General features: G+C 43.7%; 1 protein-coding gene across 1 annotated transcript in view; it reads left to right on the forward strand.

The window, feature by feature from the left end:
- The window catches only part of NTSR1 (neurotensin receptor 1), a 126,935-nt gene extending 99,997 nt beyond the window's left edge, over nt 1-26,938 (forward strand). Inside the window, exons 2-4 of the mRNA XM_033153697.1 lie at nt 7,428-7,629; nt 24,883-24,973; nt 26,261-26,938. Of these exons, the coding sequence (XP_033009588.1) occupies nt 7,428-7,629; nt 24,883-24,973; nt 26,261-26,510 (543 nt within the window). The 3' untranslated portion in view covers nt 26,511-26,938. The remainder of the gene's footprint in view (nt 1-7,427; nt 7,630-24,882; nt 24,974-26,260) is intronic.
- The last annotated feature ends 253 nt before the right edge of the window (nt 26,939-27,191 follow it).

The following is a 27,191-nucleotide window of genomic DNA, read 5'->3' on the forward strand; positions in this document are numbered from 1 at the left end:
AAGTCTTGGTTAAATGATTTCCACGGAGAGAGAACATAGTCCATCTGCTATCCTGTTTCATAAGAAGAAAGTAATAGTGTGCTGTTGTTGTGTAAAGCTAGCAATCACGCAAAGCCCAGGAATTAGAAAGTTGTAAAAAAGTTGGTCTGGATCAGTCTTGCCCATAGCCTGCCTTTTGCATATTGATACCCCAATGCCACCCCCTCATTGTTGAATAAGACACAAGGACACAGATATTAGGTTAATGGTTATTGGGCAAATTTAGGCCACAACTTTATTGGTTACAGAATGTGAGCGGTATTGGCTTAGGCATTGGAATTGACCCAGCTATATCTGACTCCTGCCCGTCATGCAGGGAGTCCTGTAAGGGTCAACCACCGGTAGGGGGAGCCCCGTTGATGCAAACCAACTCGAGCTCCCCCTGGGTTCTCAATGGGGTCGTGGCACGGCCCTAGCCCTGCCCTGGGCTTCGGACAAGATCCACATCCCCGGATTACTTTAACAGAATACCCTTAAGCTGGTTGGGGCAGGTGATGGCCAAACCTCCCCTCCCCCATCATAAGATCAACCAGTGCCTAACCGCCAAACCTTACAAAGTTGTGACGATTGCTATGAGGTAGGCGAAAACCAAATGGCCCATGCCAATTTGCCAAGTGGAAAAATTCCTACCAGGCCCCCTCAACGGCAACCAACCAAGGTCCATAGCAAGGCCAATGTCGAAACCTGAAAATAGGGAGGGTGGGTTGAAGGGCTGACAATAGAGATATTTCTGGTAGAAAATACACACTGTATTTTTAAAAGCATATTTGAAGCGTGCTTTCCCTCTCGAAGAATACTGGGCAGTGTTGTTTACCCCTCACAGAGGTACAATGCCCAGCAATCCTTAGCCAACTACAGCATCCAGAATTCTTCGAGAGAAAGAATGTGCTTTGAATGTGTTTTACAGGTAGGTCCACAGCATGAGAGCCAAGTGGTAGCTGGTCCCAGCCAGGCCTGTGCAAAGGGACTGGCTGCTTCACGTCTCCCTCTGAAGAAGAGGGGAGAAACCTTACCAAGTCAAATGCAGCCCATTAGCTCATGGACCTGTCCAGATACTTCACAAACTTTCTCCATCCCAGCTTTTCTAAATCTCAAGGAGGCAGGTAAAACCGAAGAGGTGGGGCCCCATACTTGACAGGTAGGCTGGGCTTGACTTAATGGGTTGCAAGTTATGGGCATCTTGTTCAAGCAAGAGCATAAAAGGAATCATAGGATCATTGAGTTGGAAGAGACCACAAGGGCCATCCAGTCCAACAGGAAACACCATCAAAGCATTCCTGACAGATGGCTGTCAAGCCTCCACTTAAAGGCCTCCAAAGAAGGAGACTCCACCACACTCCTTGGCAGCAAATTCCACTGTCCAACAGCTCTTACTGTCAGGAAGTTCTTCCTAATGTTTAGGTGGAATCTTCTTTCTTGTAGTTTGAATCCATTGCCCCGTGTCCGCTTCTCTGGAGCAGCAGAAAACAACCTTTCTCCCTCCTCTATATGACATCCTTTGATATATTTGAACATGGCCTTGCTGGATCGGGGCAAAGGTCCATCTAACCCAGCATCCTGTTCTCAATGTGTCCAACCAGAAGATACCCATGGGAAATCTGCAAGCAGGACCTGAGCACAACAGCACCCTCCACAATTATGATTTCCCACAACTGGTATTCAAAGACATACTCTCTCCATCAGTGGAACTTGAACATAGCCATTGTGACTTATCCTCCATGAATTGCTCTGAGACCCTTTTAAAGACATCCAAGTTGGCACACATGGCAGTAGCAAATTACTATGTCTTTTACTGTATAAATTATTTGGCCAAACATTTGTGTTGCAAAATAAACAAAAATCCTTCCAGTAGCACCTTAGAGACCAACTAAGTTTGTTATTGGTATGAGCTCTCGTGTGCATGCACACTTCTTCAGAAGTTGCAGTTTCTGCAGAACTGGGAATTGCGCTTCTTTCATCATCCACAATTTTAAAAGCATCAGAGAGTTGGCAGCCAATGCAAGGCAGCTCTTAATGACGCTTTTGGAGAGATCCAACCCAGCACCTTCCTGCTGTTAGAAACCTTTCAACTGTGTTATTTGCTGGTGGTCGTACAAAGCATCAGCCAGGTTATGGCACATTAGGGTGACTTAGGGGAACAGAACTGGAGATGGAAAGATCAGAAGGAGGAATTTGTTGAAATGACTTACAGGAATATTTGTGTGAAGCCAGTTGATTTGATATTTAATTTGCTGCTGTTACTGTGTGTGGAACCCATTGCTGAGGCTGTGCTTCCTTTAAAAGTTACAGGTAGGTAGCCGTGTTGGTCTGCCGTAGTCGAAACAAAATAAAAAAAAAAATCCTTCCAGTAGCACCTTAGAGACCAACTAAGTTTGTTATTGGTGTGAGCTTTCATGTGCCTGAAGAAGTGTGCATGTACACGAATGCTTATACCAATAACAAACTTAGTTGGTCTCCAAGGTGCTACTGGAAGGAATTTTTTTTAATTTTGTTTCTTCCTTAAAACAGTAAAGGTAAAGGACCCCTGGATAGTTAAATCCAGTCAAAGGAGACAATGGGATGCAGCACTCATCTCACTTCAGGCCGAGGGAACTGGCATTTGTCTACAGACAGCTTTCCAGGTCATGTGGCCAGCATGACTAAACCACTTCTGGTGCAACGGAACACCGTAGCTCAAAGAAACACCATTTACCTTCCCGCCACAGCGGTACCTATTTATCTACTTGCACTAGTGTGCTGTCGAACTGCTAGGTTGGCAGGAGCTGGGACAGAGCAACGGGAGCTCACCCCATTGTGTGGATTCGAACCACCGAACATCTGATCGGCAAGTCCAAGAGGCTCAGTGGTTTAGACCACAGCACCACCTGCATCCCACATGCTTCCTTAATAGGAAAATGGCTAGCCTACAAATCTAAACCAGCTCTAAACTTTTCACAGCACCCAGCCTAGAAACCCTGGAAACTGTAATTCTGGGGGGAGGGGGCAGGGGTCCGAACAACCTCACAGAGCAATGGTTTCCACCATTATTTGATGGGTGCTGTGATAATTAAACTCACTTCAAAGAAATTTAAGGTTCTAGTGAAGATATGGCTACACATTGGTTGAAAAGCAACAGATCTTGATCACATTCAATGTTTGAGTTTCCTTCAGAGTCAAGCACAAGTTAATATCAGTAGTGTTTGCCTTATTGAAAAACACATACTGAGGGTTTCATAAATGCTATAACTTGGATTTGTTTGTTCAATCAATTTCAATCCTCTGGGGCAGAGGTTATTGGCTAATGGGATCACGGGCTATAGAGACCAATCATTAAACTTCACACACAAAGAAGACAGCTTTCTAGAGAGAAAGGAATAAAATGGAGTTCAAGGAGAGCCCAGATTATATATATATATTTTTAAAGAAAGATGAATGAACCAGCAATTGTGCATCAGGAATCATTAATATTGTAAAGTGTTAACTTGCATCACAGCTGCCCAAAGGGATCCTGCTGGCTATTTACAGTAGATAAGAATATCAAATGCTTATGCCAGTTAACATGGGAGCAATGGCGGAGTAAATGGACCATAAACTTTAATTTAGTCCAACCCTGTACCCAAGGTTTTGCCTCTTGAATGCATGTGTTCTATAGTTAGAGCTTTCATATTCCCCACCACTCTGCAATTTCCATCACAGGTTTATCTCTAATTTAGAGAATGAGGTGATGCACTGAGAGCACCAACAATGTATGGGCACTGAGTACTTTGCCAGGTTTGGGAGCCCAGAAAATATCTGAGTCGGGTTGACATGGCAGATTCCTCTGGATTAGGGCTAAAGAGAGGAGTGTTGAGTTTTTATTTTTCTCTGCTGGTTAATGGATGGGAGTATACTATTGCTTTTTGTTACTGTGCTGCCAATGTTGTTGCCACTACTATTGGAGGACGGGAGCTATGAGAGGAGGGAATATGTTAATGTTTATATGGCTTTTTCTCCATTCTAATTTATAATGTCTTTATGTATTCATCAGTATCGTAGGGTTGCCAATTGCTGAGCTTTTTAAGTCATGCTGGTTAGCAGCTATTGATAGGCTGGTCAACAATGTATTTGTCTAATCCTCTATTTAAAAATTATTTAAAGCTATGGTTTTCCCAGTAGTAATGTACGGAAGTGAGAGCTGGACCATCAAGAAGGCTGATCGCCGAAGAATTGATGCTTTTGAATTGTGGTGCTGGAGGAGACTCTTGAGAGTCCCATGGACTGCAAAAAGATCAAACCTATCCATTCTCAAAGAAATCAGCCCTGAGTGCTCACTAGAAGGACAGATCATGATGTTGAGGCTCCAGTACTTTGGCCACCTCATGAGAAGAGAAGACTCCCTAGGAAAGACCCTGATGTTGGGAAAGATGGAGGGCACAAGGAGAAGGGGACGACAGAGGATGAGATGGTTGGACAGTGTTCTCGAAGCTACTAACATGAGTTTGGCCAAACTGCGAGAGGCAGTGAAGGATAGGCGTGCCTGGCGTGCTCTGGTCCATGGGGTCACAAAGAGTCGGACATGACTGAATGACTGAACAACAACAACAACTATTTAAAAAAACAACAACTCAAAAGCTAACCATTTTTTTGTGGTGCAAAAACTTTCATGGACAAAAACTTAATTCCTTAGAAGCAACTTTTTCTTCTTCTGCCAAGTATGGAAAATAGACAGAAGCGCAGAAACATATAATATTTGCAATATGGAAAAGGCTTTTATACAAGTCAATCTTCAAACTGCATTTTCTTTTATGAAGCCGGTAAAAGGGAAACCATTAATGCAAAAAGTCTCAAAGTGCTGTCTGCTGTCTCTTAGGCAAATACATTTTGCAAGCTTTGACATAACTGTCCATCTCCCTATTTGATCATCCATTCCTTAAAGAAAGAGTAGAAGGAGGAGAATCGTGTGTTTCCTTTCTTCCTTCCAGCTTCCTTTTTTTTGCAGTCATAGTTTGCCACTGTTATTAAATTCTAGAATATAATTCACGATGCTCTTGATGACGTCACAACTTTCCATGGGAAAGATTGTACTCAATGGGGTTGCTTTATTGCTTATTTTAATAGGCTGTTTATATTTTAATATTTGAATGGGAGTGCCCTATGGTGTATTCCAGTTGTGTGGTGTGATTATGGAAGTATATGTTTCAACGGTTATATAACCGTTTTTATACTTCTAAGTTGCTGGGATGTCTATTTTGACATTAGCAGTGTTTAAATTAATTCAACAACAACCACCAGTCTTGTGTGCGCTGTTAAATTTAATGCCCATTACCCAGTTCCCCGCCATTGCTATTGTTCCCAACACCTTCAAAGGCGGACAAAATATCAGTGCCAGACTCTTTTGGCTGCTCACTATGTGGAGTAACCCTTATGGTTGGATCCAGTAACCGCAAGGTTATAGCGAAATAATGGAAAAGTGGGGTAATTCCAACAAAAATAGAATGGCTTGCCAAACTTCTAGAGTATTAAAATATGTCCAAAACAATGGAAGAAATTGGAAGGTCTTCAAGAGAAAGGACAGACAAAGACTGGGAAGTGTTTAAAAGGTATTTACAAAATTATGTTGAAAAGCCAGAACTCCTATTAGAATAAACAAGTTCTGTTATAAATATTGGAAATTAAACAAGCTGGATAACAATGGGGAATTGTAAAGGAATAAGAAATTGGAATAATAGTTTGTTAAGGCGGGGAAAGAGAAATGGAAAGGAATTGCAACTGAGTTGATTGGAAGTCAGCACTGGGTGGGGAGTGGGGTATAGAAGGGTGGTGGGAAAAGGAAGTAGATGTAAGGGAGAGTGTGGATTAGTATTTTTAAGATGTGTAAGACTGTATGTTTGTTTTGTTTGTATATCTGTAATATGTGAATGTATTGTCAATGTATTGATGAACAATAAAATAAAGATTTAATTTTTTTATATAAAAAAAACCCTTATGGTTGGATCCAGAGGCAGTAGCTGGTGTAGAACATAGCAACTAGGTGAAGAAATACTGTTGTTGTGGCTGTGGTTTAGTCGTTTAGTTGTGTCCGACTCTTCATGACCCAATACAAGGGAAGATAAAAGGGAAATACTAAGGGAAGATAAAGGACTGCTTATGTATGCAGCAACAGCGGCAATAATTCTCTTAGCCCAAAAATGGAAATAGCAAGAATTACCAACTAAAGAAAAGTGGGAGACAAAAATGATGGACTTTGCGGAACTGGCAAATCTGACAGGAAAGATCCAAAACCAGCGTGATCAAGTATTCCAAAAGGACTGGAGTAAATTTATACGATATTTGAAAGATTACTGTAAGCAGTTAACATCACTATCAGGGTTGTCTGGAGACTTGTAATGAGAAACTTTCTCCCTCTTTCTTTTAAGTTAAACTTAAATGTCTTTTTGTAATGAGTGAAATTAGAATTGGAAAACGTATAAAATGCAATGATATCAAGGTTGATTTTGAAAGCCATGAGGCAGGAGGGAAGGCAGATGGTGGGCTCTAAAGAGCCAGAGAGATAAAATGGATAATAATGTTATGATTGTATATCATTAAATGGAAAACTAATAAAAATTACACACACACACACACACACACACTTCTAGTTGCAACCTACCACCAGCAGACAACACCTTGTTTGCGGAATTTGCCCTAGCTGCCAATCTGCTACTGGGCCAAGTTCATGGTGCCATTGCTAACATATAAACTCAGGACCAAGTTACTACCTATTTTATCAGTAGATCACTGCAGTCTTCCAGATAGTTTCTCCTGCAAGTTCCAAATATGCCAAAAGCCTGCTCCACAATAACTCAGAGCAGGGCTTTTCGTGCAGCTGCCCCTGTTGTGTGGAATAGCATTCCTGCTGAGATACGACAGGCATCCACTATATGCAAATTCCAAAAAAAAACAATTGAAGGAATGTTAGCTCCAACAGGCTTTCCCACAGAATATATGGGTCTTTACCACCGGTGTCACCTTTGCTGGTTTTTTGTCTTGTTTTAAATGTACAGGTATATCTTGTTTTGTTTTGTTTTGTTTTGTTTTTTGTTTTGTTTTGACTGGCTTTTAGTTATCTTACATGTAAATTGCCCTGATATGGTGATTTAGAAGGTAATCCATCTATCTTGAGACATAATGGAGGAGAGCGCCTTTGGAGGTGAAGTCAAACTGTTGGACAGTTACAGCACCTGCTGTAACTGTAGAGACTGGTGTGAGAGAGACATGTTTTGTTGCAGCTGGGGCAGATGAAGGCGTTCGGTTGTGCTCCTCCAGGTGCACCATGGTGTTTCTTCTCTCTGCATTCCTCCTCATTATTATCATCACTGCTAGGATGATGATGATGATGATGATGATGATGATGATGATGATGATGAATAATTCTGTCCTCTCTCATCCAGGTCAACGCTTTCATCTCCTTCGTTTTCCCAATGGTTGTCATCTCCGTCTTGAACACCATAATTGCCAACCAGCTCATCATCATGTTCAAGCAAGCCGCACAAGAAAACCAGGTGTGCACTATTGGAGGGCAGCAAACAATGCTCAGCATGTCCATGGAGCCTGGCCGTGTACAAGCCCTGAAGCATGGCGTCCGAGTCTTACGTAAGTTCCTCTTTCTCTTTAAGCCATCTTCCTGGATTCCTGCATATCTTGACAGACTTTCTTTTGTTGAGGTCTGGCACTTGAGACTTGGAAGTTGTCGGCTATTAACCTTCTCAAAACAAACTTCCAGAATGCCCACCTCACTGATGAAGCATTTTCCAACTCCTGTTTGCTTTACTGCCATCATACTTCATGGACTGTGTGTGGATGGCGAAGTTTGTGGAGATACCTTCAAAGTTCCCCTTAGTATATTGAGGTCTCCCTCTCGATAACGAGTAGCTCCATGTTGGCTCAAACTATATCGACACTCTACACCTGAGTTCACTGTTGGGGGATTGCTCAAGTCTTTCAGCTACCTCTTATTAAATGGGACATCTTGGATTGGAACATGGGCAGTTGGCAAAGGTTTAATAACATTGGTGTTGCTTAGAAGATACACTGAAAACTGTGTTACTGTGTACACAGGAGGATGTCTCCACCCTACACCTTCTCCTTGAAATCATATAGATATATGTTTGTTAAGAAAAGTGATAGCAAAAATTTCCTGTGCTGTCCCAGAATGCATGATCCTGGGATCCAGGCAAGGCCAAATGAGTCGCTCTTGCCTATAGCCTCTGCGATCCAGGATGACTAACCTGGAATACTGTGTTCTGCCTCCACTGAATACCACTTGCTGGGATGCGAGAGCGTTATTGCACTCAGGTCCTGCTTGCAAGCTTCTCCTGATCATCTGGCTGGCCTCTGTGATTGTCCTACTGCACATTACTATTTGAGCTTCTGCTAAGGTCTCAATGTGAACTAGTTGTTAATTACCCTCGAAGAACTGCCAGTGTTAAGATATTATCATATCTGGGATTTCTTTTAAAGCTGCTAATCTTTGAATGAACAAAAGAATATTTTAACAATGCAGCAGTCCTAGCTAAACGAGTTCCCAATGCTGAAAGGGAAAAAAGCAACCACCCTGAATTGATATTTTATTAGATTTCACAATATAATTAAAATGCAGGTCGACATGTCATGTTCAACACAGTCACTATTTCATTACTTAAACAGAACCCACTTCCATTTATACACTTCCATTCACTGCAGCTGCCAATTATATTGTTGTTCAGTGTTATTATTGTTAAATATCATATTTAAACCAGGCTACAACCTAGACAGCAGTAACAGAAAATTACAGATTTCCCCCTGTTACACTCAGGTCAGGGGCGTAGCAATGGGGAAGTGGTGGGGGCGGTGCGCTCCCAGTGCCACGTCTCCGGGGGTGACAAGGCATGCGGTTTGCCGGCAGCAGCACTCCAGCGCCATACGGACAGTGCCGGGATCCTCTGCTCACGGCTGCAGTCGCATGTAGAGGATCCTCCGTTCGCAGCTGCAGCCGTGAGCGGAAGATCCCGGCACCATCCATACGGCGCTAGAGCGGCGGCGGCGGCAACCCGCTATGTACAGTGCATGTGCAGCGTCACTACGTACGGCACATGTGTCATACATAGCAATGCTGCGCATGCGAACTACGTAGCAACACCCCGCCCTTGGGTGCATGTCATGTTTGTTGCTCCAGGTGCCCAAGCGGCTTCCTACACCTCTGACTCATGTACCCACCACTTTCTCACCCTTACTACTGGAAGTGTGTCCATTGCTGTGAACTGACACTCCCCTTAGGTAGGGGTGGGAAGACTCCAGACTTGCACTGCAGTGCTTTTTGAGAGGGGAAGAGTAGCAGTGCCTGCTTTTCAGAGGCAGTGCTGCTGTAACCTGTAATGGGGGATGAGTCAGCAGTGAGGTTGCACACACCTGTGGGGCAACCATCACCAGCCCATAGCTCCCCTGACCTCACTACCACTTTGCTCCAACCCATCTCTGCCCCAGCAAGTACAGCACCAGCAGCAGTGGAAAGGCACCACAGACACAAAAACACACACACTGCTGCTGCTTATGGCGTTTCTTTTGGTCCATACCAGAACCCCAAGATCAACTCTGAGTTTATAATAAATACAAAAACATCATTATATGAAAAAACAAAGGGAGTAACAGCAGCAGCAGCAGCAACAGAAACCAAAGTCTCAAAATCATGGGTAGGCAAACTAAGGCCCGGTGTCCGGATCCGGCCCAATCGCCTTCTAAATCCAGCCTGTAGACAGTCCGGGAATCTACATGAGTAGAATGTGTGCTTTTATTTAAAATGCATCTCTGGGTTATTTGTGGGGCATAGGAATTAGTTCATTCCCCCCCCCCCAAAAAAAAATATAGTCTGGCCCCCCACAAGGTCTGATGGACAGTGGACCGGCCCCCTGTTGGAAAAGTTTGCTAACCCCTGTTCAAAATAGCCCAGTAAGAGTCGAGTATGTTCAGCAGCCATGGAAAACAGAATGGCAGCTGGAAAAGAAAAATGGAACAGGAGGGAGGAGGAGCAGAATGATTTGCTTGGAGGGAACGGCAGGCTAGGACCTTGAACAGGAGCAGGTCCCTATAGGAGGAAGGTTGCACTGTATCCTCTGCAAATGCATATTCTTAAAATGAGCTTTGGGTTTGGTGCTTTCGTTGATTCCAAATAGGCTGGGTTCTAATTTCTCGGTTCACTTTAACCAAGGGAAATTTAAATGCAAATCTAATGCAATGAAATGCAAATTTGAGAAACACTACAGTTGATTACCGTATTTTTCGTGTATACAACGCCCCCATGTACAAGATGACCCCTATTTTTTTTTACCCCGAAATTGAGAAATAAACATTTTGCAACATTCCGTGTATAAGACGACCACCAATTTTAAACTTAAAAAAAAAATGGGAGGAAATATAGTCTTATGCACGGAAAAATACAGAATATGAATTTGTAAACTGCATGCAAACACCCCCGGACCCATTGTATTCAACACAGAAAGGCCATTTTCCTCCCCCCACATCTACTGATAAATGGTTGGGCTGAACTAATGCTCAGCTACATTAGTTGTGACTAAGTTCCACGTGCAAACAATGGGACTAACTCATCTCATTGGGGCTTGGGCTACCATTCTTTGCCCACTTTCTTATGAGTAAGGCCACCCGAATAAAACAGGAATCACTCCCAAGTAACCATGCAGAGACCTGGTTGTAAATCATTAACATCTCATTTAGCATTTTACAGCACATCTGAAACAAAATGATCTTAAAATTTCATTCTATTATTTTCATTACCACACAGAATTGCATGCAGGGAAGGAAGTATATTCTTCCTCTTGTCGCCACCCCCTGTGATAGCTCTCTGTTTTGCTTCAAGTAAGACTTATGGTTGGCACATTTGAAAGCTTACAGGGAACATGGATGGCTGGAGAATAGTGAAACTGCCTTCTATTCCTCTGTCACACACAAAGGAGGGCCAATCAATCTAAACTCTGTTGCGTACAGCAAGCTATTAAAGGAGCAAATTACAACATTCCTTCTCCCTCCAAAAATCAAAGCGCGCACACACAATGCTATACAGAATCCATTCAACACAGAAAGGCCAGACCTCACCTGGAATACTGTGTCCAGTTCTGGGCACCACAGTTCAAGGATACTGACAAGCTGGAACGTGTCCAGAGGAGGGCAACCAAAATGGTCAAAGGCCTGGAAACGATGCCATATGAGGAACGGCTTAGGGAGCTGGGTATGTTTAGCCTGGAGAAGAGAAGGTTAAGGAGTGATATGATTGCCATGTTCAAATATATCAAAGGATGTCATATAGAGGAGGGTGAAAGGTTGTTTTCTGCTGCTCCAGAGAAGCGGACATGGAGCAATGGATTCAAACTACAAGAAAGAAGATTCCACCTGAACATTAGGAAGAACTTCCTGACAGTAAGAGCTGTTTGACAGTGAAATTTGCTGCCAAGGAGTATGGTGGAGTCTCCTTCTTTGGAGGTCTTTAAGCGGAGGCTTGACAGCCATCTGTCAGGAATGCTTTGATGGTGTTTCCTGCTTGGCAGGGGGTTGGACTGGATGGCCCTTGTGGTCTCTTCCCACTCTATGATTCTATGATTCATTGAGAAAAAGAAATATTGTCTGGGCACTATTGGCACAAGACCACCAAGGTGAAATCATACACTAAATAGTCTCATGCCTCTCTGTGACTACTCACTCATGGGCTAGTTACCCCGGAGAAAATGGGGGGGGGGGCTGAATTTTTGTTATCGGCACTGAAAATTACATATTTGCACCTTTGGATAAATGTTCTGTGGCAACAGGGTTTCAACTGGTTAGTGCAGATCTACAAAATATAGAGAATGAAAGAAAAAGGGAGGGAAAGTTTAAAATGCAGGTGAATGTACAATAAGCAAGCAGGACAGTATTTGTGTGAGGAACTATGCTGAGCTCCAGTTTAGCACCAGATACACCACATAGATATGTATATGCTAATCTAGAACTCTTGTGCTAGAATGAGGGACTATGGGGAATAGTGGTTTGACTGGATGGACATGTGATCAGGGAACACAGGACTCAATTCTGTGTTGGGGAGGGGGGGTAAGAAGCCATCAATTTCCATTCTGATCCACATTCTTGGCAGCCCTGCTTCCATTCTGCTGCAGTTCGGCTTCCATCAAAAACCATGTTATTCCTTTTACTCTTTGCTGTGGTGAAATTGTGCATGATTTATTAATTATGTCACAAAAGGGCTGGAAGCAATATACTTGGTTTTCAGGCACTTGGTCATCTTGGTTGCCCTTCCACTGCACACATTCCAGCTTGTCAATATCATTTTTTAATTGTGGTGCCTAGAACTGGACACAGTACTGCAAGTGTGGTCTAGCCAAGGCAGAATAGAGCAGGACTATGACTTCCCTTGGGAGCCAGTGTGGTGTAGTGGTTAAGAGCGGTAGTCTCGTAATCTGGTGAACCGGGTTCGCGTCTCCGCTCCTCCACATGCAGCTGCTGGGTGACCTTGGGCTAGTCACACTTCTTTGAAGTCTCTCAGCCTCACTCACCTCACAGAGTGTTTGTTGTGGGGGGAGGAAGGGAAAGGAGAATGTGAGCCTCTTTGAGACTCCTTTGGGTAGTGATAAAGCGGGATATCAAATCCAAACTCCTCTTCTTCTTCTTCTTCTTCTTCTTCTTCTTCTTCTTCTTCTTCTTCTTCTTCTTCTTCTTCCCTTGATCAGGACACTTCTGTTGATGCAGCCTAGAATAGTATTAGTTTTCTTTGCTGTTGCATCACACTGTTGACTCATATTAAGCTTGTGATCTACTAAAAGCCCTAAATCCTTTTCATACGTACTACTGGCAAGGCAGGTGTCCCCCATCTTAGATTTGTACAGCTGGTTCTTTCTGCCTAATTGTAGAACCCTCCTGAAATTCATTTTGCTAGCTTTAGCTGGTTCTCTAATCTGTTAAAGTCATCTTGAATGCTGATTCTGTCTTCTGAGGTATTAGCTACCCCTCCCAGTTTGGTGTCATCTGCAGCCTGTTGAGCATACCCTCATCCAAGTCATTTATAAAGATGTTGAACCACACTGGGCCCAGGACAGAACTCTGTGGCACCCCACTTGTCTTTGAAGTCTGCTTCAGGTGGCCCCAAATGTCATTACAAGTTGGATAATGAATCCAAATTACTTTGTGTTCATTTCCTACCTCCTAGGATTAGCCCCCTGTTGAGTTCAGCATGCAGTTAAGACAATCAGCAAATCATATTTGAAATAGATTTTTTTAAAACATCAAAATTAATGTTAAGCCCTGAAATCAAATTGCAAATGAAATTTTAAAAGGAGTGTAGAACAAAGATAACTTGCGTACGAACAGATAGAATATCTTAGGCAGCTGAGCTCTTATCAGGCTTTGCCTTGGCTTTCATTTTTTTTAAAGAAACTGTTTCTGTACAACAATGAGAAGTAGAAGCTACTTGTCTGTCTAAATGAAAAGCTGAGGTTCTGGCAGTTCTGCTGGAGGGAACCAGTGCACAGAAATCATTTTGATGGGCCTGGAACTAACTTGCAACTCAGGATCCTCATTTATTGACTTATGTTCTGGAGACACCGTTGATGGAATCTATATTATACCAATCCTGGCCTGACTGCATGGGCTGCCAAATAGTTTCTGGGCCCAATTCCAAGCCCCTAAACCCTATCAAATGCACTGGCTCCACTTGTCCCTGGGATTATAACATCCCTGATCATTATAATGATCACCCTCTTGCTACTGCCAGCAGGTTGCTACACTCCAATGCCTATTCCTGCCTTGGCATAGGAAATGTCAGCAGAAACCAATGGATTATAATGTGAGGGCATGTCACATCTACAGACACACACACCCCTCTCTAACTACAACTCCTAGCAGCAGGACTCAGGAACTCACAGCTCTCCAAATGTTGTTGGGCTACAATTCCTATCATCCTGGAACACTGGTCCTCATTCCATGGCTCATCTTTAAAAGCTTGGCTGGTGGGGCATGGAAACTTGTTGGGACATCTTTGTTGCTTCCGTCCACTTCCAAGCTTCTTGCCCTACTCTTGAACTCCTGAACCATGACCCCTGAGCTTTGTGTCTGCTCCTGAGCCTGTGTCTGTATAAACATCTGTTTCTTACTTGTGAAATAGATGTTTATTCAGACACAGGCTCAATAAGAGCCAGGACAGAGCCCATTGGGGGCTTTCACATTAATGCCACAGTTTCTTCCTAGGAAATGGATGTTGGGGAAATATTGGGATACAATACCCTGTGGGTTCAGGCTGCATGGCCAATAAGATCCAGAAGCCAATTGCCAGTCAAACGGGACACTTATTTGGGTTTGCAAATAGTTGAGGAGTGGCATATGAAATAGGAAAAAGCACAAACATTTATACACTTACAAGCAAAGGGGCAGCTATATCTAAATATGGCAGAACTTCCTTTTACTAGCTTCTACTGGTTTAATCGCAAGGCATAGCAACGTTCTTATTTTCCCCTCCTTCCTTTATCCTCAACTGTTATAGCAATAGCTCCTGCATATGTTTTGTTTTGTTCTGTCCTTATCTCTTGGTTTTCTTGCAAACACAACGTTCACATTCTAACATTCAGCCTTTCTCACAAACATTTCAACTTTCATTTTATATTATCTCTATAATTTCTGAAACACAGAAACACTCCTCATGATCCTGCAGCCCAGCAGGATTCTGCTCTTAAGATGGGGTGTGGTGCCATGTGGGAACCTCATCGACTAGTACGTTTCCGAGCACAATTCAAAGTGTTGGTGCTGATCTTTAAAGCCCCTAAACAGCCTCGGTCCAGTATACCTGAAGGAGCGTCTCCACCCCTATCATTCTGCCCGGACACTGAGGTCCAGCTCCAAGGGCCTTCTGGCAGTTCCCTCACTGTGAAAAGCGAAGTTACAGGGAACCAGGCAGAGGGCCTTCTCGGTAGTGGCACCCACCCTGTGGAACGCCCTCCCACCAGATGTCAAAGAGAAAAACAACTACCAGACTTTTAGAAGACATCTGAAGGCAGCCCTGTTTAGGGAAGCTTTTAATGTTTGATGGACTATTGTATTTTAATATTTTGTTGGAAGCCGCCCAGAGTGGCTGGGGAAAACCAACCAGATGGGCAGGGTATGTATAAACAAACAAACAAACAAACAAACAAATAATAGCTGTGGGGACAGCTGAATCAGCCCTAACCCTTGAGCAAAAAAAAGCTCTAGCTCTGGAGAGATTTAAAACTTTATGTGCAGCATGTCAATAAACAGGTCTGTACTTTTTTTCCTTTCCTTCCCCAGGCTAATTCCCCAGACTAATTAGGCAGATCCAATTCCAAACAATTTATTGGCTTGTGCCAGTTTGTGAATTAAGCTCATTTGGCAATTCATTAAACAGGTAGCTCTGCCTGGGATCATAGCCTTTCAGCTCATTTGCCAATACCACCCAAGTGGGAAAACTTCAAAGAACTCACCTGGGGTGCCATTGGCTTTCTAAGAGCTACTGGACCTTTCCTGCCTTGGAGGCGATAAACTTGTTCTTGTGTGAGCCCTAGAAAATTATCCCTATAGATGGCTGTAGTTCTTATGTATACTTATGCATGCAGCACCATCAATGTGTCAAGGTTTGCGGAGTTCTGCAAACAAACAGAGGTAGGTCTATGCCTGCAAAGAGCTTACAGTCCAAGTTTTAGCAGTGGGAGGAAGGAAAAAGAGCCAAAGGTAGGGGTGGATGGATGTGAACAAATGCAGTCACATGCTCTGTAGCAGTTGGTGTGATTAAAGGCCTAAGTCAAAGCTGCCCCACAGCCCTGTTGACATCCAGACAAGCAAGAGGCCTTATCCGAGCTCAAGTACACCAACTAGCCTTGAAGAAGGCCATTGAAGGGTGTGGCCTGGGGAGAGGTTCAAAGGATCAGGTATGGAGGCCTGAGAGCCAGTGTGGTGTAGTGGTTAAGAGCGGTAGACTCGTTATCTGGGGAACCGGGTTCGCGTCTCCACTCCTCCACATGCAGCTGCTGGGTGACCTTGGGCTAGTCACACTTCTCTGAAGTCTCTCAGCCCCACTCACCTCACAGAGTGTTTGTTGTGGGAGGAGGAAGGGAAAGGAGAATGTGAGCCGCTTTGAGACTCCTTCGGGTAGTGAAAAGCGGGATATCAAAGCCAAACTCTTCTTCTTCTTCTTCTTCTTCTTCCCCACCCTAGGAGGGGTGGTCTGTCAAAGGCATTTGGCCTCAGCAGCTAAAATGAGTTTCCACATGTGATGATGATGATGATGATGATGATGATGATGATGATGATGATAATTAGATTATCTAATTAGATAATCCTGCATTGCAGGGGGTTGGACCAGGTGGCCATGAGGGTCCCTTCCAACTCTGTGATTCTATGATTCTATAATTGGGCCCCACCCATCTGACTAGGTTGACTCAACCACTCTGGGTGCCTTCCAAGAAATATAAAACATCAAACTTTTAAAACTTCCCGATAGAGGGCTGCCTTCAGATGTCTTCTGACAGTTGTATAGTTATTTATCTCCTTGACATCCAATCGGAGGGCATTCCACGGGGTGGGCACTGTGAGGGATCCCACTCCCTCACCCTTTTCGATTCTTCCCCAACCGTGACTCTCCCTAGCTTTCACTGTCCACTAGGATGAATCCTTCATTGGTTATATGGGAGTGTCTCTGGGGTACCTCAGTGCTTTACGTTCTTAAAGTGAAACTCCTGCCACCTTGGGATCTCCCGCCCTGGGTTCCCAAACTGCTGCAGCTTGCCCTTTCGTTCTGGCAACTGCGTGGCACCTTTGGCTTCCCTGCCCAGTCCTCTGTGTGTTAGGTAAATAAGCCACCCGTCCCTTTTACCTCAAGGAAACCTCTCGTGCTTTTCCCCTCAACCACACCTCTAGAGGTACTGACGCACTGCCACAGTCAGCGAACGTTTAAACACTTTTAACTTTATTAAGGTAACTTGAAAACATGGGTATCTTGAGTCAGTACTGGTACAAATCTTCTTATATAATTCAGCTCAGTTACAATCTTTCCTGCATCCCGTTAGCAATGGTAAATGACCTTTCCTCCCATTCCCCAAAGCCTAACCTCGCAGTTTCTCTTTCTAAACCTCCACACCCAACTGCCAAACCCCCAACTGCCTTTCCAGGTTGTTCCCCCTCCTTTTAGAATGCCAGGTAGCTCCGCCTCCCAGGGAACACCTACCTAACATGGGAGTGATAGGTTAACCCATGATGAACCAGGCCTTATTCCGCCACATTCGTCCCACCCCCAAAGTCATTGCATAGGCATAGTTATACATTTTAAACAATGCCGAAGCAATGTATTGGAGCTTAATCAAAACCAACAACACAGTATTTCCCTTTTGTACACAACTTCTATGTTGCAACATAACTTAACAAATAATTTACCTTTTCCTGTATCTTATTTCCACCATAACAACTAATTTGGCACTTATACACATTTCTAATTTGGAATAACATTTGCTATCACTCTAAAGAGTCCGTCCCAGGAAACCTCGAGCTTCCGCTGTCGTCTGGGCCTCAACACCAGGACTTGGTCACCAGGTTGGAAATTCCGATCTCTGGCGTGTGCGTCGTACCATCTTTTCTGTTGTGCTCTTTTTAACTTACAGGATGATAGTTCCTTAAGTTCCTGTAAATCGCTTTGTAGATCCTGAAGATAGGTTAAGACGTCCGCATTCCCAATGGGTTCCTTTCCAGTCCCATTCCGGGCCAATAAAACCACGCTTTTATTCTGTCTCTGGTTTTATTAATGCCTAGATAAGCAGCCATGGGTGACTCCAGTGCCAACTGTAAAACTTGTAGTCGGTATTTCCGGGGCAAAACCAACTTTTTTTTTCATTTTCCATTTGGCTGCACCTTTTCTCCTTTTGGCTATTTTCATTTTCCACTTGGCTGCACCTTTTCTCCTTTTGGCTATTTTCATTTTCCACTTGGCTGCACCTTTTCTCCTTTTGGCTGTTTTATGATGTCTCCCTTCTATTGCAGTAGACAGGCAGGGATTCTCTAAAGTCACTTCAGAGTCAGGACCCTGCACCTCATCCCACAAGTCTCTCAGAGATTCATCTTCCCTCTGTTCCACTAAAACCTGGGTGCTAGATTCCTGTGCATTTGGTAGCGTAATCAGTACTTCCTCTCCCACAGGCTCTGTGTTTGGTGCATTAATGGCAGGATTTGAACCCACAAGGGCTTCTGGTTTCGCTCTTGGGATAGCATGTATTTGAGGTCTCCGGTTGGCTAGGTCGTTGCCTATCAGGACAGGAACCTCCAGATCATCCCAAAGACCCACTGTCCACTTGCCATTGAAATCTTGATACTGAATATTCACTTCTGCTACCTGCACCTCAAACTCCGGTCCCCATATACCTTTTATGCTGTAAGATTGGTTTGAGAGATATTGTTCCTTAGGAATACAACTAGGTCTCATCAGAGTAACTTCAGACTCAGAGTCCTGTAGTCCCACTAACTCTTGTCCATTTACTCTGACAGTCTCCATAAATTCCTTATTAACCTCTTCCTCAGCTCTCCAGACCTGCATAACTTTTGCAGAAGCCTCTGTTTGACTATACGTTGGCTCCTGGACTGGTGTCTGCGGAAGGTTTTTAGTATCTGTTTGAAGTAACAGTTTTACTGGCTTCGCAACAGCAGCTGCAGTTTGTGCCTTGACCACTAGAGAGCATTTATTTTGTATGTGACTCTCACTTTCACAAAAGAAGCACGTAATTTTCTTTTGAGGAGACTTATCAGACTCGGATTGTCTGACAGGATTGGGTTCTTGTCTTTCCTTTCCTTCCCCAGCTTGCCACAGTTTATTTTTCTGTGAAGGCGTAAAGAATGTGACTTCATTACTATCTTGGCTCTGAGATAATTTTGCTCTTAGCCGTATCTCCTCCAGCCTCAGTCTTCCCAACTGCAATTCTCTCTCCATAGCGAATCTCTCCCGTTCTGCCTCAACCTTGGCTAATTGTATTCTTTCAGATTGCATTCTCTCCTCAGCAGCTATCTTAGCCTTTTCTTCCTCAACCTTCGCTAATTGTACCCGTTCTTCTGAAGCTAAACGCTCCTTCTCTTTCTCAGCTTCCAATTTATTTTTCTCTTTTTCAGCTTCCAATTTATTTTTCTCTTTTTCAGCTTCCAATTTATTTTTCTCTTTTTCAGCTTCCAATTTATTTTTCTCTTTTTCAGCTTCAATTCTGGCCATCTCTAACTTCATTTTCATCATCTCTAACTCTACATTAGGGTTCTCTCTGGTTTCCGCCTCATCGGGTCTCTCATCACCCTTAGCTTCCCTAGCTTTCCTCAGGTGAGCCATTTTTCTGACAGAAAAAATACAGTTGTCTGATTCTCAACTAAACAGGCGTGTGGGTGTTGTTTACGGATCACGACGCTGCCACCAAATAAATGTGAGGGATCCCACTCCCTCACCCTTTTCGATTCTTCCCCAACCGTGACTCTCCCTAGCTTTCACTGTCCACTAGGATGAATCCTTCATTGGTTATATGGGAGTGTCTCTGGGGTACCTCAGTGCTTTACGTTCTTAAAGTGAAACTCCTGCCACCTTGGGATCTCCCGCCCTGGGTTCCCAAACTGCTGCAGCTTGCCCTTTCGTTCTGGCAACTGCGTGGCACCTTTGGCTTCCCTGCCCAGTCCTCTGTGTGTTAGGTAAATAAGCCACCCGTCCCTTTTACCTCAAGGAAACCTCTCGTGCTTTTCCCCTCAACCACACCTCTAGAGGTACTGACGCACTGCCACAGTCAGCGAACGTTTAAACACTTTTAACTTTATTAAGGTAACTTGAAAACATGGGTATCTTGAGTCAGTACTGGTACAAATCTTCTTATATAATTCAGCTCAGTTACAATCTTTCCTGCATCCCGTTAGCAATGGTAAATGACCTTTCCTCCCATTCCCCAAAGCCTAACCTCGCAGTTTCTCTTTCTAAACCTCCACACCCAACTGCCAAACCCCCAACTGCCTTTCCAGGTTGTTCCCCCTCCTTTTAGAATGCCAGGTAGCTCCGCCTCCCAGGGAACACCTACCTAACATGGGAGTGATAGGTTAACCCATGATGAACCAGGCCTTATTCCGCCACAGGCACCACTACCAAGAAGGCCCACTGGAGGCAGATGATGAAAGGGGACAGTTGGCACCATGGCCTATGTGGGTGCTTCTGAAAGCAAGGCACTCCTGCAGCAGGATGTCTTCTCTTCATTTTTGCCTCCAGAAAATGGCATTTAGTGGTATACTGCTTCTAAACATGGATGATCCATTTACCTGTCATAGCTAATAACCAGCGATATGGATCTGGTTCTCCAAAAATCTGCTCAAGTTCCTCAGGAGGAAACAAACTCATGGCACTGACACAGCAAAGTGCCTGTACCTCTGAAGTGCCTGTACCTGGATGTGAGGTACCAACAGGTGGCATAGATGGTTCACTGAATGTATGCCCATCCTTTCACACCCTACTGCATCATGGATTGTGTAGTCTTTAGGGCTATGTGCATTTTTTCTGCATGCAAAAATTAAGATCGTATTAGCAGCTAAGGGCAGAAACATCAAGGATTCGTAGAAAAAAAATTAAAAAAACATCTTGAAAATGTAGAGATGCCAATCATATGCCATACTTGTTAATGTAAGAACAGATAGTAAGTTGATTCCTTGAAATGTCAAGCAGAATTTCTAATGGCTGCCAGAACTTTTAGAAATTATGGAAATGCAATATTTGTCCTGATCCAGATTTGTCATGGAACTCTACAGGAAGGAACTGGGATGAATTGTTTGTTTGTGGGCGACTTCCGGCGGCAACGCCATTGCGGGTGGTCGTGGGCTGCTTCGGCTGCGAAGCGCCCAGTCCATCCCGGGGGTTGGAGCCCCGCTACCGCAAAGCGGGGCTCCGGTGGGGTGCGGGAAGAGCGTCCCGCACCCTGGGCTCCCCGGCTGTGCCCGTTGTGGCTCCGAACCCTTCCCTCGCTCCCCCTGTAAAGGGGGAGTGGGGGTGAAGGGACAACGGAGCCGGGCTATAGGGGACATGCCCCAACCGGGATGTAAATGCGGCGACAAATCCCGTGACGAGCGTCTAAGTTCTACCTGGCTTTAACGATCTGAAAGAACCCGGTGGTTGTGAGTATTTGACTGACTTTTATATTTTTGCAACGATCCGGGGAAAGAGGAAAGGGAGCCTGCCTCTTTCCCTTCGGGAGAAAGAAAGAAAATAACCAGTTTAAGTGACTGCTGCTACAATAATGATACAAAGTGTTTGAGATTTGAAGACTGAGACTGCTGAGATTTCCCTCTGGGGATTAAGTGGGCAGAAAATATCTCCGTTTAAAGTTTTGGTCTTTACGCTCTGGCTTCAGAAAAATGGCGATGGAAAATTTGGACTGACGTGGGAAACAATTGAAACAAAGGAAGGAAGAGACAGGAACTGAAATTTGACACTCACCCCTTCCCCCAACATGCTGGACTTTGTGTTTAAACTTGTTTTGAACTCTGGACTAACGGAGGAAGAAATGCTTACTGTCTTGAGACTGGAACTGCTTAATCGGAAATTGAAAGTCTTGAGTGGGATAATAAATAAAAAAAATCTACTTTCCACAGAGGAGGCTTTTCAAAAGTTTTACACAATGGAAGAAAACCTTGGCAAAGAGTTAGAAGGGATGCTTGAAGGATGGTCTGAAATGGCTGGGCGACTCCGGGAAAAAGATCCGTTCTTTGGGGGTGGCAGCCCCGGAACGGTAAAATTTGCAATATCCAGACCCCGAGGTGGGAGCTCGGGGGCAAGGGACATGGAATTAAGACATTCACAAGAAGAAGAAGTATGGTACAAAGAAGCGGAGGAGCCCAGAAAAGAGGTGATGTGTATCCTGATGCTCGATGCAAGGTTTGTGGTGAACGCTGTCTGGATCTGTGGGCAATTGAGAAAAGAAGATAAATGGAAGATCGGTTCCGGCGAAAGACAGAGAAAGACAATGGACAGAGGGGGTGTGGGGTGATGTATTAAATGTAAAATTTAAATGGTCTGCTATGGTATCTGAAATCGGAGGGTGAAGGTTGTTAATTATAAGTTTATTTTGAATAAATAAGGAGATATTGAGATTTTATGTTAATAGCAGCATGATTAAGGACAGAAGAAATAAGTCGAGATTTTATAAGAAATTTTTTGTTAAGGTTTATGATAGAATATGATGATTAAGATAAGTGTGTTATCTTTAATGGAAGTTAATATTTTTGGTTTTATTAGAAAAAAGTTGTTAAGAAAGTAAAATATGGATTTAAAACCGAAGGTGAAAAGACAGGGGAAGTCAAACGTCAAGATTCGGAATTTTTTTTTTCTTTAGGCATACAAACAAGAAGAAGAATCCTGGCAATATATGTATTTGTATTTGTTTAATATTTGTAGGTGTGGGTTTGGGTGTTTGTTGTGTTATGAAAATGCTAATAAATTCTTCATTAAAAAAAAAAGAATTGTTTGTTTGTGGCCTCTGATATTCTTAAAGGACTTCTCTGCAATTAGACTCTATATCTACCTATTGGTATATAAAATAAGTTGCCATGACTCAGAAAATAAATAACCAATTAGTAACCTACTTATGGTAATGTTGTAATATTCAATGCAATCACACTGCTATTAAAAATTGAGACATGCAATTAGATGTATCTGAGATAAACTTGGAGGTGCAAAGAGGGAGAGGGGGTGGCAAGGGAGAGAGATTTGGTCTCCTTGGATACAGTTCTGCGGACAGTTCCATGCAAGTCTCATTTATATCTTCAATATAAAGGCTCCAAGTAGGTATTTGCCTACTTGGCCCCAAGCCTTGATCTGTGGCAGCAGGGATGCAAAGCCCAGAGAGCCAAAACTGCAGCCTCATTCTTCTATTTTAGGCTAAACAATTATTAGAAATACCTGTAATCTTGGTCAGATGTGCAACCCTCCTCATGGATGGCAGTTGCTCACTCTGAATCTCCTCCCCTTCCGCAGCAAAAAGCACACCATCAACCACCTGTCGTCCCCCCCCCGCACTTCCTTTGTTCCTTGACACTTCAGTCCTCCGAGTTTTGGGGGAGGGAGGGGCTTCCCCGCCACTCTCAATGTGATTTAGGAGAATCTCCTAAACACTCCCTCCATCATGGTTGCCTAGCTACTATCTCAAAGCTGTCCAGCTCTTCCCCCACTGTGTAGCCTCTGAATCTGCTGGTCTCTCTGCTTCTGGGAACATGGAAAGTGTGGGGGATCTTCCCCCTCCTCCCCTGTTAGAGGCTGCTCTGTCTGTGACTGTATTCCTCCATCTTCAGAGTCAGACCAGCCTCTGCATCCGATTCAGAACAGCCCCTGACACTTATCATACAGGGTCATTATCTATTAGGTTGCTTTGGGGCTTAGTAGGGATTTTTTTATTTGCCTGCTATTGGCTCTTTGTACAGTTTGTTTCGCCTGCTCTTCATTGTAGTTTCTGGGAATGCACTTGACTCTAGGGAAGAATGATGCAGGAATCTCCCCTACTTACTTTCATGGTACAATTTGGAGAAGGTGTAGGCAGAATGTAATTTCAAATGCTGCAGGTGTTGTCTGATAGGTTATAGCTAGCTCCTGCACTAATATTTAGTATCTATCTCTGTGTTATATTAAGTCAATGTAGTGACCTATAGTTTCACCCTGTCATATCTGTGTTGCTGTTTCAGCTCTAAGCTGCAAAATACTATCTGCTGTTTTCAGTACCATGGAGAGCGCTCATATACCAATATGTCTATTCCATCATTACAGAAGTCTTTCAAACAGCTTATTGCCTCCAGATGAGAAGGTTGTACTCAAAGCCCTAACAAATTAAAAGATCAGATTCTGAAATGGATTTTTCTGCTTATTGGAAACAGGCTCATTCTTCAGCCATGTCATACAGCAGGTTTCCAAAGGATTGTCCAATTTTCTTTCTCAACAAGACAGATGGGCTTGTGGTTGGTTGGTTGGTTGGTTGGTTGGTTGGTTTCTGGCTTGGGTTGATCTCCTGCTGAACAGGTGGTCCTCAGGCATGAAGTACTGTCGGAGGGAGAGGCAACAGTGATGCCAAAAAAGAAAGGAAGTGATGCTTTCTAAGCTGAATAATGGACTAGAATCATAGTATCAGGAAATCAGAGTTGGAAGGGACCCCCAAGGGTCATCTAGTCCAACCCTCTGCAGTGCAGGAATCCTACCCACAGCTGCCCTTGGGTGGGCTCCAAACCACCAAATTTCTGGTTAGCAGACAGAAGCACTGACCCATTGCGCTACTCCACACTGACAAAATTAAGTTCTTCACATAGTACATTATTAAACTACGAAATTTGCTCCCACAAGAGGCAGTGATGGCCACCAACTTAGATGGCTTTAATAATAGAGGTACATGCATGGCTACAAAGGAACCATCAGGATCCACTCTGATCCACATCATTTTTTACTGTGGTCCCAAGCCAACCACTGGATCGAGTTTGACCCATTCCAGGTGAGTGGGCCCCAACAAATTACAAAATCAAGGAAATGCAAATTCCCCACCCTTCCTCTACTGAATCATTATTTCCTCTTCCATCTGCATTCCTTTCTTTGCAGCAAAGACCTCCTTCTTGCATAAGTGCCCTCCAGTGTGGAAAGCTGAAAAATCACTCCTATTTCCCCCCCCCCATGCAGAACCTGTGTTGTTGCAATGATTGCAAACAGTTAGGTGAGCCAGCTTTTGCCCCTGGTTGTGGGATGCTGATTTAACATAGCACAGGGTGCAAATCATCAACTTGCCTTGCAATGCAACGAAAGTGCAGACCACACCGACTACAGAGACTAATCGGTATTTTTGTCCATTGCAGGAGCTGTTGTGATTGCCTTTGTTGTCTGCTGGCTTCCGTATCATGTACGGCGACTTATGTATTGCTATGTGCCAGAAAATCAGTGGTCAGAGTGAGTAACCTAATTCTGTGCATTAACTGCAGTGTGTTTCAATGCAAATCACAGTGGCCAACAGCCTTGCTTCCTTTACCCCTACCCAATCAGCTGACTCATGGCCTCTTAGAAGAGGACAACTCAGGGGAAAGCTGCCATCCTGCTGGAAGTATTGGCTGGATAATGGCTCAGTCCTCTCTTACCCTTTCCCCTCATCCTTCAAGGGAAGAAGTTCTGGTGATCCAGATCACTCTGATTGCATCTCCAGCCAATGACCTTGAGCCAAGTTCATAGAACTAGGAGGTTTCATGGCCCCTAAATCCATAAGGTCAAGAACATCCAAAAGGAAGTCCAGGTTGCTAGACCCTGAATCTGACACTGGAAGCTTGAGCAAAGGGGGGGGGTGCTTATCCACCATCTTAGCTATTTGCTTTCCTGGGGTTCCTTCTCCATTGAACTGGACAGAAGGGACAATCTCAGGCCCAGTGCATGACTCCGAGCCAAATCTTTGTCCCTTGAAATTCCAGCCAAGTAATGTGTACAAATATGCATGTTCTAGAGCATAAACTGCATATATATTCCTATATTAGCAAAAATAACAGACAAGAAAGCATTATATTTGGGGAAATCGTTTTGCAAAAATGTGTACATTTAGCGAAATTGAATAGAGTATGTTTGGAGAAATGGGCACTAAAAAGTTGATGAATTTTCTTGATGACTTCTTTTTTTTAAAAAAAAAAAAAAGTGAACTGATGTGGAAGAGTGGATAACTGAACTTAAGGTTAAACAAATGAGAAGCTGAGAGGAACCAAAACTGTGATATTTGCCCATTCCTTCTGGCAGGTCAGGGTTCCTTTTTAACCTGAGCCTTCCTACCTGAGATTCAGAATCTGGAGATTCCAAGGATTTAACCTGAAAGCGCCTGCTATCATAGATCTACCAAAGTAAATGTTTTTGTATCACAAAAATGATAACAAATTTGAATCCCCCCTCTCTTTCACAGTATTTCTAAGAACCCTCACTGAATAAATTAGCAAAAATTAAGTGTCACCCCCTAAAATGACATGCCTTGTTACACAACTTGTTAAATAAATTGGAGTTCTTGTTAAAGTTTGCATTCTTTGTTTAAGTTTGTAATTCTTTTCAGAATACATACTTCTGTTTGATTTTTGACTCATGAGTAGGATTTATTCCCACCATTGAAATTTACTGGCCAGAGTTCTTGGTGCACCTTTTTCTTGTTACACAACTCAGCAATCTGGTTTTTTTCCTTGCTCATTTGCCCCTCTTCTTCTCTCCCCTTAGCTTCCTTTTCGACTTCTACCACTACTTCTACATGCTGACAAACATCCTCTTCTATGTCAGTTCAGCCATCAACCCAGTCTTGTACAACCTGGTCTCTGCCAACTTCCGCCAAATCTTCCTCTCCACGCTCATGTTTGTGTGCCTGCCATGGAGAAAGAAGAAGAAGAGGACCAAGTTCAACAGGAAGTCCAACAGCATCTCCAGCAACCATACCTTCTCCAGCCAAGTCACCAGAGAAACCACATATTGAGACTTGGGCACTGTCAAGGAAGGAATGAAGAAGCGTCTTGATTCAAGGCAGAATCAGAGCTTGTGAAGAGGGCTGTACTGCTTTCATACATGACCTCCAAATTCACCATAGCATGAATGTGTTTAGCTGGTTGTCATACATGAGAATGAGTAGACCTCTGTTCTACAGAATAACTTTTGGGGTTATGTTAATGCATCAGCCTCTGCCTTTTGTGAGTAACGTCTCCATGTTGTGTAATTTTGATCCAGCATAGAAGTTGCCTGTGACGTCATCCAGGAAGCATAAACATTTATGGAGTCAGTGTTGGCGAAGCTTGAATGCTTCTTGTACTGCAGTTCATCCATTTCTCAGTTTAGAAGTGCCACAGGGGTGTTGGAAAAGACCCACCTCTCCTGGTGATCTTAAGCTGGTACAGAAGCTGGGTAGGTATTGTGGTTGGTTGAGGTTTGGTTTGGTTTTTAGTGAATGGGGGTTGTTGCTTTTAGGGTGGGAGAAGGGAAACTTATCCAACGGGTCTTTAAAGAAAGAGGAATGTAAATTGTTCAATAAAGAAGGGCATGCAATACTCAGGGAATGAGGTTATTCTTGTACTTTTGGGTTTGGGGATGAATTCAGGTTCTGCAATGAGTGTTTGGGAGAACCAGTTTGGCTCCCTTTCATTTGATAAGGGGAGGGTGGGGT

The sequence above is a fragment of the Lacerta agilis genome, chromosome 6, assembly GCF_009819535.1.
Source record: "Lacerta agilis isolate rLacAgi1 chromosome 6, rLacAgi1.pri, whole genome shotgun sequence".
Lineage (NCBI taxonomy): Eukaryota > Metazoa > Chordata > Lepidosauria > Squamata > Lacertidae > Lacerta > Lacerta agilis.